The sequence below is a fragment of the Panulirus ornatus genome, chromosome 14 (assembly GCF_036320965.1).
Source record: "Panulirus ornatus isolate Po-2019 chromosome 14, ASM3632096v1, whole genome shotgun sequence".
In the NCBI taxonomy this organism is placed as follows: Eukaryota; Metazoa; Arthropoda; class Malacostraca; order Decapoda; family Palinuridae; genus Panulirus; species Panulirus ornatus.
In genome coordinates, this window is record NC_092237.1 from 47826285 (window position 1) to 47845677 (window position 19393).

General features: G+C 40.2%; 1 protein-coding gene across 1 annotated transcript in view; it reads left to right on the forward strand.

The window, feature by feature from the left end:
* LOC139753382 (proteasome adapter and scaffold protein ECM29) overlaps positions 1 to 19393 on the forward strand; it is a 130711-nt gene that overhangs the window by 54934 nt on the left and 56384 nt on the right. Inside the window, exons 12-17 of the mRNA XM_071669814.1 lie at positions 1413 to 1600; positions 3914 to 4018; positions 5528 to 5677; positions 8263 to 8332; positions 8998 to 9155; positions 12406 to 12520. Coding sequence (XP_071525915.1) covers positions 1413 to 1600; positions 3914 to 4018; positions 5528 to 5677; positions 8263 to 8332; positions 8998 to 9155; positions 12406 to 12520 — 786 coding nt within the window. The remainder of the gene's footprint in view (positions 1 to 1412; positions 1601 to 3913; positions 4019 to 5527; positions 5678 to 8262; positions 8333 to 8997; positions 9156 to 12405; positions 12521 to 19393) is intronic.

The window sequence follows — 19393 nt, forward strand, 5'->3', positions numbered from 1 at the left end:
ACTTCCTGCATCATCAAGGTAGTGCCAGGAACTGAGAAAGATAAGGCCTCATTCACTTTCATGTCATGTTTAATGTACGAAAACCATAGTTTCCTATCCACAACCAGGCCTTGTAGACATATCCATGGTTTCCCCTGGCTGCTTCATGTGCTTTAGTCCAGCCCATTGAAAGCACATCACCTCTTGCATACCACATTTCTTCAGTCCATGCACACCTTTCACCCTCTGCCTGTTCAGGCCCCAAGCACTCAAAATTTTCACTCCATCTTCGTCTCCATGTTTTTCTCCCTCTGCTTGTCCCCTGCACTTCTGACACATAAATCCAGTTTATCAACCTCTCATCATTCATTCTCCCTGTATGTCTAGTCCATTTCGACACATCCTTAACCATACCTTCATACAGCACCTCCCTCTTCTATTATTTTTACTTACTCGATCAACCCACCTCGCACCACACATTGTTCTCAAACTTTTAATTTTCAACACATCCACCCTTCTCCATTCCTCATTTACAATCCATGCTTTGCATCCCTACAGCATCGTTATATATATCTTCAGACATAACCATTTTTGCCATCCAAATTCAGACCCTGTGATAAAGTAAATATGTTTGGCATAACCATATACACCAATCTGTCTTGTAAACCCCCTCTTAATCAACAGCCAAATTTTGTTTCCCCAAAATATAGGGTGTTGTATGTGTCATAATTCTTTTTTTTTTGAGCTTGTATCTGATATCTACTCACACATTTTAGGTGATTTTTCTTCCACCTCTCTATTAACCAAAATGGAATCAGAAGCCCTCCATATCTTTAATTCACCTGGCATCACCCATCTTCATCCATCTTTTTTTGTATTCCATGATTTTGCAGCTCACATTTTGTTTGACAGCTTTTATTTTGGCCAGTGTGCCTTGAGCTGTCTGTGTGTTACACTGCTTCAAAGCTTGTACCCAAGGCATGCACTTGGCTGTTGCTTTCCACTGTTTCTGTGTGAAGACCAGCCACTCAAGGACTGACTGTTGTGATACCTCTTTCTTCCCTTGAGTAGCGAAGCAATGGAATTCTCTTCCTGCTCTCCGCCTATGAGCTTTCTACTTCCAACACTTGTGGAACCCTTATTTATTTTTACATCTTTTTTTCACTTATTGTGGCCTTTGATTAAAGCATGTTTTGCCCTTGCCATGTAAGTCATTATAAAAATTTAGATAAAACCATCAAAATGATGAATGATAAGGCACTTGTATTCATAGGAAAGAGCAGAGCACAGGATGCCAGTTATTTAGCAGCTGAAAAATTTCATATACAGATCTTTTATTAGAAAAATGCTGAGAGCCAATATTCTTTGAGTACAGTAACTACATTCCATTAAGTTACTGTTATTTTACTGTTCACATTTTTTCTTTGCCTTAGTGCGTCAGGTGCTGAGTGACAGTAGTCCCATTCAGAATGCCTTAGTGATTGCAATAGGAGAGATGGCCAGACAGGGTCCACTACCACTGCCAGCTGGTGTTGCTGAAGAAGATTCCAGGAAACCCACTTCTCTTGCCCTATTCAAAGCACTCTTTAAGATATTCACTGACAAGAAGCTACCATCAAAGGTATTTTGATATTTTACAAGAATAAATGATATCTCATTGGTGTGTAGAGATCCACAAATATATTAACTCTTCATCTCTCTGATAAAAACTTAGGAAGAAAATCATATTAAGGTTTCCTGCATACCATGACAGACATATAAGGTTTTTGATCCATCATCTTTTCTTGTTTTTGTTGTCTGTCTGTCACACCTCAGCTTGCAACATACCTTGATCATAACTTCAAAAAATTAGGTCTCAAAGATTGTAGCTGTTTTGTTGTTTTGCTCTTTTTAAAGTCTGTTGATGTGGAAGTTAGATTTGTTTTTCACAGGAAGAAAATTCCACCTTTTATATGGAATGCAGAGCAAATGTTTCAGAAATTTTCAAACCCTGTACTTATTTCACTTCTAATATCTGTGCAGCAGTGCAGATAACAGATGTTCCATGGAACTTCCTTTTTGTTTTTGTTTCCCCTGTGTAGTCTAGCTAACAGCGATTGCTTTTTCTGTGGTTATCATTGATCGTCATATGTAAGCTGTCTGTCTATCTGCCTGTTGTCATTCCATCTACCCATCATTTTGACCTGTAGCTTAAACTTTTTAACTTGAAAAATCTAAATCAGTAACCTTCGAATGGTTTTATGGTAATTTCCCCACATTTGAGAATTCTTAGCATAAAACCCATAACTATAGTTTGCATGTTGCCTGAGTTATGCCCTTATATGAAGGATTTACCTTTAGTCATAGAACTTAAAACATCGTTTTGATATTTTCCAGACATTATTTCTGCCCATTCTTGTTTGACCCAATATCTGTACAGTACAGTTGAGACTGGGAATGAATAAAGGCAGACAGTATGAATTATGTACATGTGTATATATGTATATGTCTGTGTGTGTATATATATGTATACATTGAGATGTATAGGTATGTATATTTGCGTGTGTGGACGTGTATGTATATACATGTGTATGTGGGTGGATTGGGCCATTCTTTCGTCTGTTTCCTTGCACTACCTCGCAAACGCGGAGACAGTGACAAAGCAAAATAATGATAATAATAAAAACAGTTGAGACATGTAATTTGTGGAACATCCTTTTAGTTTCATATTTTTATCATTTGACAATAGGCCCTTGAAACCTGCTTTTGTGACATGACGCACTAGCATAACAACCGTTGACCATTGCGACCTCCAAACTTTCTATGGCGAAGCTGTGGAATTCTCTTCCTTCTTTTATCTTTCCCTCTCTTTAAGAATTAGGGTTTTAGACTCCTATGAAGCTAAATTTATTCAATTGGTTTTATTGTGTTCTGTTTCTGTCTCATCCAGGATGGCCTTGATTAAGGTGTTTCTGCTCGTACCATATCGTTTACTATTAAAAAAGACAAAAGTCAGTCTACCAGACCATATTTGCTATCCACTCCTCATAATACCAGCCACTGAAACTCTCCAGTATGGAATTGGGTTTATTAGGAACTTCCAGTCTGGAGTCATTTTCTCATGCATAGTAAGCAATAACCTCCTCTTTCTTACATGACAGTTTGCCTTGCAACAGTCATCACAATAAAAGGTATTAGTTAAGATCTGTTTTCCTTTAGGATGAAATGTTGACTGAAATTTTTAGTTATTGATGTTGAGCAAGGATTTTTTTCTCATAAAATTTGAGAATGCAAATTGGCAGTAGGCATGCATTCTTTACTGATCATTCTCAACTAGTCAAATTGTCTTTGCCTGTGTTAAAACATGTATTAAAAAGTTTAGAGTTGTGGCAAACCAAAGATACTAAATATAGATATTTGTAGTCTTGAAAAATTTCAAATGAAATAGCTTCAGAAGTCCTTGTCTTCCTATTCGCCCCAGATTTTACCTTATTGATGCTTCGAAACTACTCTAATCCCTGTTCCTTCAGCATTGTTCCCTTCAAAACCAGAACATTCAGGTTTCTATTATCAAGTGTAGCTATTGTTTCTTTCCCCTTTATATCATGGTTACGATTATGTTCACCTTGGTTTGATCTTTGAAGGAAAAGCCCTCACTTGGCAACTTTTTATTCATGCTTCTAAAATGTGGTTCTAAGAGAGGAGGTTTTCCCATCCTTTGCTCCTACCCCTGTGGTGTAACTGTGAACATATAATAGGTTTTGAATGATATTTATATCTTTCACAGAAAATGAGAAGGTAGTGTTAAAGTTAAGATAGGAACAATATAACTCTCTGGCTAAACAATGCTTTAACTGATAAAAGATTTGTTGATACTTGGGGATTATATCAGTCAGATTTATAGATTAAGATATTTATTGCACTTGCATGTTAATACATTTTATGTTTCTTCAAGGTTCGAGAACAAGCTATAGCCACCTGTGGTTACCTTTGTGTTGGTCAACAAGAATTTCCACATAAGAAGAAAGTTTTAGAGGCTTTGCTGGCTCTAGCAAAGGAGGCAAGTTTGCATTATTGCACTTTTTTGTATGTAGAAGTTTGTTATCATTCTCTGCTTTTGGAAGCAAGTTTTCAATTTTGCTCTGTTTCATGTGAATATGTTAGTTGTCATTGACTAGTTATGAAATAAAGTGGTTGGTAGGAACTTAGGCAATAGCCCCTGAAAACACTGGGCTAGAGTTGCCCTCTGCTTATGGCCTGTTAAAGGTGAGGCGCTTAAAGCTTTGAAGTGGCACTGGGGTTCACCAGTTATGAAGACTTTTGCCACGGCCACCCCTTCTTTAGAGTTCCCAAAGGGAACAGGCATCAGAGACATAGATAGATGAAATGAAATACAGTTTAACCTGAAAAGTAGGAGCCCATCTTTAAACTTGTCTTAGATAATTAAATCATATCATTATTATAAAGTTCATTAATAGATAATTAAATCATATTATCATTATTATAAAGTTCATTAATACACATGTTCAGGGAAATGTGATTAGACAGATGTGTCGCATTATGTGGTTAATTACTTTTTTCTTCACTGTTGAAATGAATGGTTGTGAAAAAATTGAGCACAGTTCTTTACATGATTTTACCAGAAGGCCACTAAAGCCCCCTCCCTCTACTTTAGTGAATTAATTCTATATGCTGGGCACAAAGATTGTTGTTGTTGTATTCCCAAAATCCTTTATGGGAATTACATGACTCTCACGTTCTACCACATGCTTTGCATGGTCCCAAGGATTATGGCTTTTCGATTGGCCTTGAGTGCTACATCTACCACTGTGTAGTAGCAGCTTTATATACATGTTACTCAGGAAAGCGAAAATTTACTAAATGACGTGTAACTCAATATGGCTGACTGGTAAGCTCAGAGAATGTTATTTAACCTTACAAAATTATACAAAAAGTGAAATACACTGTTAGCAGAATAATGCATTAAATTTGATAACGTTAAAGGCATTATGTACACAAATGTGAAGTAATTTGTGAAAGCAGGAGGCTATTGAACAACCTAGCAGCTTGCATGAGTGTGCATATCTAATACTGTCTGTGGAATGAGTGCAGGATGGAAGTTGATATCTATTGTTGGTGAATTGTATTTACATGATGGATTTTTGTATCATGTACTGTACATAAGGCTAACTGTGTGGGGACAAACAGTACTGGGGACCACTTATCCCTGGTCATCTGGATTCCTTTCATGTGCATAATCTTTTGTCCAAACAGTCTGGAGTGGTAGCCTTGTATTTTTTGGATCACCACTTTGCTGTCAATCTCAGAGAAGAAAATACTTTTATGTTGATAAGGGAAGTAAGAGATTTTAGAAAAATTCCCTGGTTTGGAAGGAAAAAGTGAGAGATTACTCGTGTGAGAAAAGGGAACAATTGTGGATGGATGTAAGGTGTGCCTTTATGTTGGTATTTAGAGCTGCTTTATTGACAACCAACCTGTATCACAGGAACTGAGAAACATGATTTAGATAAACTGAGATTTGTATGATAAACAGATATCATATTTTCAGACAAATGAGATAGAAGTTCACTTTGCTGTTGGCGAGTCCTTGGCTGATTGTGCTCTTGGTACTGAATCACCTTCAGGAAGAAATCTCTGGACTGAGGAAGATCCCATGAAGGAGAAAACAAATGAAAGCTTAGAGGGAAATATGGAAGAGGTAATTTCAGTGTTGAATTATAGAACTGATAGAGAAATAACCAAAGATTGATCATCGAAAAGGGGAAGGAAACCATTAAATCAGTGTTACACAAACATTTTGACCTAGAAATTGATGTCCACTAGACTTATTCTCCTGAGTTTCCTTGCTCTGTTTATTTATTTCCCCATTTACTCATTATGATTTCGCCTCATTTCAGGGAGAAGGAAGCAAGTTAGACTTTTAACTTATTGGATATATGTAATATGAGGACACCTATACATAAATTGAATGTAGTCCAAGTTTGTGAAAATGATTATATCAGTAGATGCCATAATTCACTAGATTTTAAGACACCAAAAGGATATTCTTTTTCATCTTTTATGCATAAAGCTTTATCAGATGTGCTGTTGGAAGGTACAAGAGGCATAAGACTACCAGAATTTGCTTATTTTATGTATTTGGGCTTGACAGTCACTCAGTCTTAGTGAATTGCTGGGTCTGAATTTTAATTATTCTGAGGGTTTTAGGACAAGTTAGTTGGGATGTAAGTTGGAGGAAGGGAAGTGTTTTAGATATCTGGGAGTGGACTTAGCAGTGAATGGAAGTGATGGAGGAGGTGGCAAAGGTTCTTGGAGCGATGAAGAATGTTTGGAAGGAGAGAACGTTATTATATGATTGCAAGGCATGGGCTGTAGATAGGGTTGTACAGAGGAGGGTGGATGTGTTAGAAATGAAATGTGTGAGGACAATATGTGGTGTGAGGTGGTTTGATTAAGTAATGAAAGGGTACGGGAGATGTGTGGTAATAAAAAGAGTGTGGTTGAGAGACCAGAAGAGGGTGTGTTGAAATGGTGTGGACATATGGAGAAAATTATTGAGGAAAGGTTGACAAAGAGGATGTATGTGTCAGATGGGGAGGGAACAAGGAGAAGCAGGAGACCAAATTGAAGGTGGAAGTATGGCGTGAAAAAGATTTCGAGTGATCGGGGCCTGAACATGCAGGAGGATGAGAGGCATGCAAGGAATAGAGTGAATTGGAATTATTTGGTATACCAGGGTGATGTGCTATCAATGGACTAAACTAGTGCATGTGAAATGTCTGGGGTAAACCATGGAAAGGCCTATGGGGCCTGGATGTGGCTCGGGATCTGTGGTTTTCAGTGCATTACATATGACAGCTAGAGACTGAGCGTAAACGAATGTGTGTGTGTGTGTGTGTGTGTGTGTGTGTGTGTGTGTGTGTGTGTGGGGGGGGGGGGGGGGGGGGGGCTGATGCAAGGGTGGCAGTGCTGTTTCCTGTGGGTTGGGAATGGATGAAGGCAAGCAAGTACGTGTATGTGCATGTATGTATACATGAGTGGCTGGGTCTTTCTTTATGCTTCCTGGTGCTACCATGGTGATTCGAGAAATGGCAATCATGTATAATAGAATAGTAATATGCACATATATGTGCATATGTAGGGAGCAGGGGATTGGAAATCCTCCCCTCCCATTTTTTATTTTCCAAAAGAAGGAATTGAGAAGAGGGCCAAGTGGTGAGGATATTCCCTCTACGGCTCAGTCCTCTGTTCTTTACACTACCTTGCTAATGCAGGATATGGCAGATATGTATGAAAATATGTGTATGTGAGTGGATGTGTGTTTCTTTGTCTGTTTCCAGGTACTACCTCACTAACAAGGGAAATGGTGATCAAGTTTGGAAAACTATTTTATCAAAATAGGAGTGTTTGAAGGTAAAGTAGTCTTGACAGTATTGAATGGATGTAAGGCATGGGCTGTGAATAAGAATGTGCTGAAGAGGACGACCATGGTGGAAATGAAATTTTGAGGACAGTACTTGGTGTCATGAGGGTAGATTAAGTAAGTAATTATAGATTAGAGAGAGTAGTGGTAATAAGAGTATAGTTAAGAGAGCTGCAGAGGGTGTTATGAAATGGTTTAGACATCTGGAGAGAATGAGTAAGGAGAGATTGACAGAGGTTTTATGCATCAAAACTGGAGGAGACAAGGAAGGGGAGTTGAACTGGAGATGGAAAGATAGAGTAAATAAGATTTTGAGTACTTGGGGCCTCAACATGGAGGAGAGTGAAAGGTGTTCATAGGATAGAATGACTTGGAGCCATCTAGTATACGGGGGACTGAACTATAGAAAGGTCAATGGGGCCTGGCTGTGGATAGTGGGCTGTGGTTTTGGTGAATTACATACATCTAGAGAATGGCTTTGAGGAAATGAGGTCTTATCTTGGTCTATTCCTGCCACTGCCTTGCTAACATGGGAAATAACAAACAAGTACTTTTTTAAGGATTGAGCTATGAGAAATTGAACTATTTCTCTCTCTCTCTCTCTCTCTCTCTCTCTCTCTCTCTCTCTCTCTCTCTCTCTCTCTCTCTCTCTCTCTCTCTCTCTCTCTCTCTCTCTGCCATTCCCCTAATGAGCAAGGTAGCAACAAGAACAGATGATAGCCTTAGAGGTAAATTTCCACACTTGCCTCCTAGCTCTGTTCCTTCTTTTGGAAAGTAATATAGGAAGAGGATTTTCAGCCACCTGATTCTGCCCCTCTTATATATCAGGAGAGATTATGTATCAGAAAATCCTTTTTCAGGGTAGCAGAGATGAAAAAGAAAAGGACGCTGATGAAGCCATGGAAAAAGACTACGTAAAGTCAGATAAAAGTAAGTGAAAATTGATTCATAGTTTTTTTACAATGGAAAAACAAAGTATTTTATTTGATTGCTTATTCAGATGTGCAAAAGATAAGAAAATGAAACACATGTACATATTCATACTTCCTTTCCTTCATCCATTTCTGGCGCTACCCTGCATTACAGGAAACAGCATCGTTACCTCCTGCTTCATTGAGGTAGTGCCGGGGAAACAGACAAAAAAGCCATATTCATTCCCACTCAGTCTCTATCTGTCATGTGTAATACACCAAAACCACAGCTCCCTGTGCACATCCAGGCCCCACAGACATTTCCATGGTTCACCCCAGACATTTCATATGCCCTGGTTCAGTCCATTGACAGCACATCGACCCTAGTATACCACATCGTTCCAATTCACTGTATTCCTTGCATGCCTCTCACCCTACTGTATATATCTCTAATGTCCATTCCCTCCAGGAACCCGAACCCTTGTTAAGGGGTGGCTATGGCTAAAGAGTCTCACTTATCCCTTTCCTGACATGTCTCCCTCACATACACCATTCCACACATTCTTCCATCATTTCTCTCCCTACAGAAGTTAAGTAGGTAAATACTGGTAGTTAGAGGCTTTGTATAGATAGTGGAGATAGACAGAAATTTTGTGGATAATGATAGACTTTATTGTGTTTCAGAAACATCTCAGATTGATGAAGCGATGGACATTAAAGAAGTTGGGGCTTCAAATGACGAATCATTAGTAGGTCAAGAAGTTGAGAAAGATGTTTTGACGTGGCTTTTAGAAGAACTTCTACATAAGTATGTTCAACAAACACACCCAAATGTTAGACAGGTTTGTAAGCATTTTATATTTTTTTGTTTTGATATGGTTTAAAAAGAGGGACATGCATGTGTATACATGGATAAGTAGGAAAGAGGGTCAGAGGGCATCATTGGATTACATATCAGATGGTAGGCATGAACTCTTGGATGTGAATGAATTGAGAGGGGCAGCTGGTGGGATGTCTATAACCATTACCTGGTGGAAGCAAGAGGGAATGATATAAATGAGAAGTGGATGGTGAAAGTGAGTGAGTTTGGAAGAGATGTATGTTAAGAAATACCTGGAGAGATTGGGTGCAAAATGACAAAGGGTGAAAGTGAATGAAGCAAGGGGAATAGGTGAGGAAAGGGAGATATGTAGTGAAGCAATGTTGGCATGTTCAAGACAAGTGTTTAGCATGCAGAAAGTGGGAGAGGAGCAGGTAGTGAGAGGTGGGATGATGGAGTAAAGTTGTTAGTGGAAGAGGAAAGAGAGTTTTATGGGCTGTACTTACAGGGAAGGGGTGCAAGTCACTGGGAGTGGTACAAGAGAAAGTGGCAGGAGATCAAGAGGAAAGAAAATGCTGGGGCTGAAAAAGACGATAAGTGAGAGCTGAGGTGAACAATTATCAGTAAACTCCAAGGAGAATAAGATCTTATGGAAGGAGCTTAATAACATAAGAAAGATAATAGAATAAATGGGAGCAACAGTGAAAGGGGCAAATGGGAAAGTGGGAAAAGGTAGTGATGAGGGATTGAGGAGATGGAGTAGTATTTTGAAGAATTGTTCAGTGTGTTTGATGTTAGGATGGCAGATGTAGGGTGTTTGGGTTAGGGAGGTGTGCAAAGTGAGAGTGTCATGGAAAGTGGTTTTGTAAAAAGAGAAGTAGTGGTAAAAGCCTTGTGTGTGATGAAGTGTGGCAAGGCATTTGAAGTGGATGGTATTGCTGTTGAATTTCTTAAGAAACAGGGTGACTTGTTATTGATTGTTAGTTAGGTGCTTGAGGATTGGCAGGATGCATAATCATGATGGGTCAAAGGTGAGTGTTCAAACTAAAGAGGTTTAAGTTTGTTGAGTGTGCCTGGTAAGTTGTATATGAGAGTGGTGATTGGGAGGGTGAAGGCATGTACAGAGCCTTATACTGGGGAAGAATGATGTGGTTTCTGGATTGGTAGAGGCTGTATGGATCATGTGTTTGCTTTGAAGAATGTATGTGAGAAATACTTTGAGAAAAAGAATGTGTATGTGGAATTTATAGATCTGGAGTGAGCAAATGGGACGGCTGCATTTATAGATCTGGAGGAAGCGTATGATAGGGCTGCATTCATTGATCTTGAGAAAGCATGAGAGGGCTGTTAGAGATGCTGTGTTGAAGGTCTCACATATATATGGTGTGGGAGGAAAGCTATGAGAAGCAGTGGTTAGTTTTTATCATGAATGTAAGGTGTATGTATGAGTAGGAGAGAAGAAGGAGTGGTTCCATGTGAAGATTTGTCTGTGGCAGGGTTGTATGATGTCACTATGGCTGTTTAATATGTCTATGGATGGGATGGTGAGTGAGGTAAATGCAGCTGTCTGGGGAGAGGGGCGAGTATGCAGTCTGTAGGGATGAGGGGGGCCTGGGAATCTCCTTAAGTAAGTTGTTGTTTGTTGATGACTTAGCACTGGAGGTACATTCAAGTGAGAAACTGCTGAAGTTGGTGACATGAGTTTGGAAGTGTGTGAAAGGAGGAAGTTGTGAGTGAATGTGTAAAAGCCAGGTTATTAAGTTTAGTAGGGCAGAAAGACAGGTTAGTTTGGGTGTGAGTCTCATTGGAATCAATTTTGAGGTGAGGTAATTTAGATATCTGTGAGTGTACTTGGCAGCAAATGGAACCGTGGATGTGGAGGTGAGTTATAGGTTGGTTGAGGAGGGAAAAGGAACATTGGAGCATCACAACAGGAACAGTTGAACCACATTTAGGGGCAAAAAGATTTGGATGATAGGACTCCATCAAGCCAAGATAATCTCTGCTGTGTGTACAGCACAACATCGGGTATCCCATCCTGAGAAGCATGCTAGGGAAAGTCAATCGAGAACCCATGTAAGGATAACCTTTGAGTTTTCCCAGTGCCAAAGTTGGCATTTGCAAGGGAAGATATAATATGGATGTGCCCTGTTAGAATTAACAGAAATAAATTTGTGATCAGAGTACCCAAAGGGGGCAGAGATGGTGTATATATTGTGGGAGAATTCAAGGGATAAAAAGTCAAGTGTGTGGGGAGAGATCATTGCAGTTGGGAACTTGGGTAGGATGTTTTTAATTGATTGTTCCAGACCATTAAGGAAAGAAAAAGAAAAGGCCTTGGTTGCACTAGGGTTGTTCCAGTTAGATCCTAACCAGGCCTTTTGGTGTACATTGAAATATCAAGAGGAGAGAAAGGCAGATTAAAGAGTTTTAAGAAAAGAGAGTAAGAGAGAGAACTCAAAACAATTAAAGTAAAAATCAAAGAGAATATCAGTAATGCTGAGGGCCCAGTTAGGATAAGTTGGCTGATATTGATGGGGTATGTTGTACTTGGATTACCAAATAAGGTGGGATGGAAAGAAGGATGAGGATGGCAGCTAAAGGTGGGTTAGAAGGAAGGATGAAGCTGGCAGCTAAAGGAGGATGAAGCTGGCAGCTAAAGGAGGATAATACTGGTAGTTTAGGGATGAAGGGCTGATGATAAAGGTGAGGCACGATAATTCATCCTCCTCTCTCCATTCAATTGGGTATAACAAAATGGATAGAAACACACCGTCTTAGCTTACCATGCTTTTCTATAATTCACCCATGGTTTACAATGGGTTTTGTAGGGTTGCCTCCGGATGGAGCCAGTGTTGATAGTCACTGATATCAGTGGTTACTCTTGTTTGCTTCCTTGTGGCTTGTTGTCAGGTAGGTTTTACACACTTTAATTAAACTTTTAAGAGTGTAAATATGTCTTTGTACAGCAAAGCTTTGCCTATGTATCGAGGCACTCAGTTTCTCTAACTCTGTCATTGTTAGAATACGAAGTGAAATCTCTTTTACCATTATTTTATATCAGTATGGTATTCCATGGCAAGAGAATCAACGGATCACACACCAGTATCCTTTAATTCACAATTGTTGAACATAATTATAAAATATGTTTTCAGAGCTAATGATATGGGATGCACATACAGTATGATGTGCCACTTCATGGTGTTGATAACTTTTGATGCAGACCCATTATAGTTAGGATATAGCTTCATAAGAATTTTTTCTCTATTTAGGCTTCTTGCATCTGGCTGCTTGCACTGCTCAAGAAATGTCGCAAAAAAGCCATCATTCAACAGCAGCTGACTACTATCCAGGCAACCTTCATGAATCTTCTTGGTGACAGTAACGGTATATAGAAGTCAGTTTTTGTTTACCTTTTGATATTTTGTGTATCATTAAATTTTAGGGAGAATAAAAAGATGTTCTGGAAGGAGGTAAATAAAGTGCGTAAGACAAGGGAGCAAATGGGAACTTCAGTGAAGGGCGCAAATGTGGAGGTGATAACAAGTAGTGGTGAGGTGAGGAGATGGAGTGAGTATTTTGAAGGTTTGTTGAATGTGTTTGATGATAGAGTGGCAGATATAGGGTGTTTTGGTCGAGGTGGTGTGCAAAATGAGAGGGTTAGGGAAAATGATTTGGTAAACAGAGAAGAGGTAGTAAAAGCTTTGCGGAAGATGAAAGCCGGCAAGGCAGCAGGTTTGGATGGTTTTGCAGTGGAATTTATTAAAAAAGGGGGTGACTGTATTATTGACTGGTTGGTAAGGCTATTTAATGTATGTATGACTCATGGTGAGGTGCCTGAGGATTGGCAGAATGCGTGCATAGTGCCATTGTACAAAGGCAAAGGAGATAAGAGTGAGTGCTCAAATTACAGAGGTATAAGTTTGTTGAGTATTCCTGGTAAATTATATGGGAGGGTATTGATTGAGAGGGTGAAGGCATGTACAGAGCATCAGATTGGGGAAGAGCAGTGTGGTTTCAGAAGTGGTAGAGGATGTGTGGATCAGGTGTTTGCTTTGAAGAATGTATGTGAGAAATACTTAGAAAAGCAAATGGATTTGTATGTAGCATTTATGGATCTGGAGAAGGCATATGATTGAGTTGATAGAGATGCTCTGTGGAAGGTATTAAGAATATATGGTGTGGGAGGCAAGTTGTTAGAAGCAGTGAAAAGTTTTTATCGAGGATGTAAGGCATGTGTACGTGTAGGAAGAGAGGAAAGTGATTGGTTCTTAGTGAATGTAGGTTTGCGACAGGGGTGTGTGATGTCTCCATGGTTGTTTAATTTGTTTATGGATGGAGTTGTTAGGGAGGTGAATGCAAGAGTTTTGGAAAGAGGGGCAAGTATGAAGTCTGTTGGGGATGAGAGAGCTTGGGAAGTGAGTCAGTTGTTGTTCGCTGATGATACAGCACTGGTGGCTGATTCACGTGAGAAACTGCAGAAGCTGGTGACTGAGTTTGGTAAAGTGTGTGAAAGAAGAAAGTTAAGAGTAAATGTGAATAAGAGCAAGGTAATTAGGTACAGTAGGGTTGAGGGTCAAGTCAGTTGGGAGGTAAGTTTGAATGGAGAAAAACTGGAGGAAGTGAAGTGTTTTAGATATCTGGGAGTGTATCTGGCAGCGGATGGAACCATGGAAGCAGAAGTGGATCATAGGGTGGGGGAGGGGGCGAAAATCCTGGGAGCCTTGGAGAATGTGTGGAAGTCGAGAACATTATCTCGGAAAGCAAAAATGGGTATGTTTGAAGGAATAGTGGTTCCAACAATGTTGTATGGTTGCGAGGCGTGGGCTATGGATAGAGTTGTGCGCAGGAGGATGGATGTGCTGGAAATGAGATGTTTTAGGACAATGTGTGGTGTGAGGTGGTTTGATCGAGTAAGTAACATAAGGGTAAGAGAGATGTGTGGAAATAGGAAGAGTGTGGTTGAGAGAGCAGAAGAGGATGTTTTGAAATGGTTTGGGCACATGGAGAGAATGAGTGAGGAAAGATTGACCAAGAGGATATATGTGTCGGAGGTGGAGGGAACGAGGAGAAGTGGGAGACCAAATTGGAGGTGGAAAGATGGAGTGAAAAAGATTTTGTGTGATCGGGGCCTGAACATGCAGGAGGGTGAAAGGAGGGCAAGGAATAGAGTGAATTGGATCGATGTGGTATGCCGGGTTTGACGTGCTGTCAGTGGATTGAATCAGGGCATGTGAAGCGTCTGGGGTAAACCATGGAAAGCTGTGTAGGTATGTATATTTGCGTGTGTGGACGTATGTATATACATGTGTATGGGGGTGGGTTGGGCCATTTCTTTCGTCTGTTTCCTTGCGCTACCTCGCAAACGCGGGAGACAGCGGCAAAAAAAAAAAAAAAAAAAATTGTGTATGAAAAAAAGAAAGTAGATTTGCCAGCCCTTGTGCTTTACAGACTTACTCTTGTGTATAGTCAAAGAAATATTAGACATATCCTAATAAGAATAGATTCAACCACTGTGAATGAGAAAAGAGTTCAAGATGAATAGTATGTGATAGGATATCTCATGATTTAGGACAAAATTCAAAATTAGTAGCAGGTGGCACCCACCGCTGATGCTATTCTGTACTAGTAGTAGTGGGTAGCAGGTAACCACCAGTCAAGGATCAAACTGTAGTTGTCTCTCCAACTGATAAAACCAATCTTTTTAGTGCCACAATTTTCCCTTAACTCAACTTTGGATGATTCAACTTTAAATCCTCCACCCCCATCTCATTCCAGTCAACCTATGCCATCTCCTATACTTTTCTTGGGCGAGGGTCTTCCTAGTACTTACCTAGCTTCTTGTGGAAAAGGCATATGGCTCAGATGGCACACTTCCTTATGTACTAAGGGAGTGCGCCCCTGAGAAAGCACCTATTCTTGCTCGCCAGTTGTACTTCTGTGTAAAGTCCTAGACTTTCCATTCTGCTTAGAATCCCATTTCCTTCTTTCAAGTTATCAGTATGGATTTCACATTGCTAGGTCTACTGGTGATTTCTCCTGTGTGACCAATGTTTAGTCCTCTCTCAGGGATTTTAGCGAAACTCTTGTCATAGCCCTCGACTCCTCTAAAGTATTTGACTGGTCTATGTTATACAATGTATAGTTTCTTTTTTTGGCCATTTCATCACTGTATTCATCAATGGAGGAACTTTTCCCATCTGTCTTATCAATAGTGGTGTTCCTCAGAGTTCTGTCTTATACCCTACTCTCTTTCTTCTCTCAATTAATTATTTTTTTCTCTTCTGCTTCTAACCTTATTCACTCATATGCTGATGATTCCACTTTATATACTTCAGCTCACTTTTCCTCCCCTCCTTCGTTTAATACTCCTGTGCTGTCTCATACTGGTCACATTTCCTCTGTATTCTGACCTGTGCAGCATTTTGGAGTAGGGAAGCAGTAACCTTATAAAATTTAACAGTGCTAAAATAGTTTCTCCTCATATATCTCCTACTATGAATCATCTGTCAAATTTCAGAATTCCACAATTGAACCCTTTATTAACATGAACATATAGGGCATAACCATGTCCTCCATTCTGTCCTTGAAACCTAGCAGTCCCCAAAAACTTGGAGCATTGTATAGGTGCTGTAATAATTTTTTTTGTGAGCAGCAGTATTATACCTAGAATTTTATTTGTCCAAGTATGGAATACTGATTGCACATCTAGGCTGCCTTTTCATTCACTTTTCTGTTTACCAGAATGGAATCAAAAGCTTTTTGTCTCATCACTTCTCCTGGCATCTCGTCTCTTCATTCTTCCCTTTCCATATACTGTAGTGTTGCTGCTCTCCCTGTGTTCTGTAGGTATAATTTTGGCCAGTGTTCTTGTGAGCTCTCTGCATATGGCCCTTCACCCAAGATTTGGAACAGTGTCTTGTTTTTAGCTGCTGCTTGCCAAAGCTTCTGTGTAGAGACTGGCCACTCAAGGATTGGCTGTTATGATGCCTCCTCTTCCCTCAGACAACAAAGTTATGGAAGTTTCTTTCTTTTTTTTCTTTCTTTTTTTTTTCTTATCTTTCTCTCGTCACAAACCTGTCTTTCCTTTAAGGGTTAGGTCTGTGGAGCCCTGATTAATTTGTGTTTTCTTTTCCTTTCACCTTTTCCTTTCATTCAAGAAAGGTTTTATTGGTGCATGTTTTACCCATGTTATGTCTGTCACTATGGAAAAAATAAAAGGCGAGGATACCCATTGTACATTTCCCATCTCTCATTATGGAGTTTGAATATTTGTTAAACAGAAGGTAAACATTCATATCTGCTTAAGAGTCCAAATTCATATGTACTCCTTTTTACAACCTCATGTTACGTTTCAAACAGTGAAAGCTAAGTGCATATGCATTCCTTGCATCATAACTAAATTATTATTTTCATTATTCTGTCTATTTACATCTCATACCCTTCTGGGAACTCCCATCAAAGAGGTGGCCACAGCAAAAGTCTCCACTTACCCCTGTCTTTACATGCCTACATCACATACATCATTCCATACATTCTTCCACCATTTCTCTTTTTCCAATACTTCTCAACTCTGCTTTCCCATGTTACAGGTGATTTCCTTCTCACACTAACCCCTTTAATACTGTCACACATTCTCCTTGTAGACTCCCAGTTTTGCATTCTTACCACACACCCAAACCCCCTCAAAATTTTACGTTTCTCCCACTTACCCCTCTACATTTCATTCCGTCTACATTCTTTCTCATACTTAATCTCTCCCACACACCCTTTTCTTTCTTTCTATATTCCCCTTGTCATACCATGTGCTCATTTCACATGGCTCATCTACAGCCTGGCTTCTTGATTTCATTACTCATTCCATGTCCATGTTTCGGTAGCATAGGTCAGGGTCAGGAGGAGTGTGTTGTCCCTTAATCCTTTATTGACTACCATACTTACATGTCTACCCTACATTATTCTGTTAAGGGACCTAATGACTCTTTTACCCTGTTCTGCTCTTTCCCTTATCATGCCTTTCATCTCTCTCTGAGTCTTTATTCTCTTATATCTACAATACACAGTAGTGCACTTCCTTCTTTCAGTTTGTATGGCTTTGCAAAATGTATATTCTCAGTCTCTTTCCTCTCAAACATCATTACTCTCCTTGCATATATCTTCACTCACCTCCACTTTTTTACATCATAAAATATGCTTACAACCTTCTGCGTTTCCTCTTCACTTTCAGCAAACACCACAGTATCATCTGGAGGCAGGCTTGTCACTATCCACCATACCTCACCATCACACTCTATCTCTGCACCCCTTTTCCCCTGTTTTGATTTCATAAATGAATAAATATTTTATTTATATTTATTGATTTCATTATACTTTGACGCTGTCTCCCGCGTTAGCGAGGTAGCGCAAGGAAACAGACAAAAGAATGGCCCAACCCACCCACATACACATGTATATACATAAATGCCCACACACGCACATATACATACCTATACATTTCAACATATACATACCCAGACATATACATATATACACATGGGGATAGGGGAGAAAGAATACTTCCCACGTATTCCCTGCGTGTCGTAGAAGGCGACTAAAAGGGAAGGGAGCGGGGGGCTGGAAATCCTCCCCTCTTTTTTTTTTTTTTTTTTTTTTTTTTTTTTTTTTTCCAAAAGAAGGAACAGAGAAGGGGGCCAGGAGAAGATATTCCCTCAAAGGCCCAGTCCTCTGTTCTTAACACTACCTCGCTATCGCGGGAAATGGCGAATAGTTTGAAAAAAAAAAAAACCATGTACATATTCATACATGCTGCCTTCATCCATTCCTACCGCCACCCCGCCACACATTAATGATACCTCCCTACCCCCACACATGCGCGTGAGGTAGCACCAGGAAATGACAACAAAGGCCACATTTGTTCACACTCAGTCTCTAGCTGTCATGTGCAATGCACCGAAACCACAGCTCCCTTTCCACATCCAGGCCCCACAAAACTTTCCATGGTTTACCCCAGGTGCTTCACATGCCCTGGTTCAATCCATTGACAGCACGTTGACCCTGGTATACAACATTATTCCAGTTCACTCTATTCCTAGCATGCCTTTCACCCTACTGTATCTTCAGGCCCCAGTAGCTCAGAATAGGGGATAGGGGAGAAAGAATACTTCCCACACATTCCCCGCGTGTTGTAGAAGGCGACTAAAGGGGATGGGAGCAGGAGGGCTAGAAACCCTCCCCTCCTTGTTTTTTAACTTTCTAAAGGGGAAACAGAAGAAGGAGTCAAGCGGGTAGTGCTCATCCTCCTCGAAGGTTCAGATTGGAGTGTCTAAATGTGTGTGGATGTAACCAAGACGAGAAAAAAGGAGAGATAGATAGGTAGTATGTTTGAGGAAAGGAACCTGGATGTTTTGGCTCTGAGTGAAACGAAGCCCAAGGGTAAAGTGGTTTGGCAATGTTTTGGGAGTAAAGTTCAGGGGTTGGTGAGAGGACAAGAGCAAAGGAAGGAGTAGCACTACTCCTGAAACAGGAATTGTGGGAGTATGTGATAGAGTGTAAGAAAGTAAACTCTAGATTGATATGGGTAAAACTGAAAGTGGATGGAGAGAGATGGATGATTATTGGTGCCTGGGCATGAGAAGAAAGATCATGAGAGGCAAGTGTTTTTTGGGAGCAGTTTTGATGCATAAAATCAGGTTATAGTGATTGGTGATTTGAATGCAAAGGTGAGTAATGTGGCAGTTGAGGGAATAATTGGTGTACATGGGGTGTTCAGTGTTGTAAATGGAAATGGTGAAGAGTTTGTACATTTGTTTGCTGAAAAAGGACTGGTAATTGGGAAGATTTATTTATATTTATTATACTTTGTCGCTGTCTCCCGCGTTTGCGAGGTAGCGCAAGGAAACAGACGAAAGAAATTGCCCAACCCCCCCCCCCCATACACATGTATATACATGCGTCCACACACGCAAATATACATACCTACACAGCTTTCCATGGTTTACCCCAGACGCTTCACATGCCTTGCTTCAATCCACTGACAGCACGTCAACCCCGGTATACCACATCGCTCCAATTCACTCTATTCCTTGCCCTCCTTTCACCCTCCTGCATGTTCAGGCCCCGATCACACAAAATCTTTTTCACTCCATCTTTCCACCTCCAATTTGGTCTCCCTCTTCTCCTTGTTCCCTCCACCTCCGACACATATATCCTCTTGGTCAATCTTTCCTCACTCATCCTCTCCATGTGCCCAAACCACTTCAA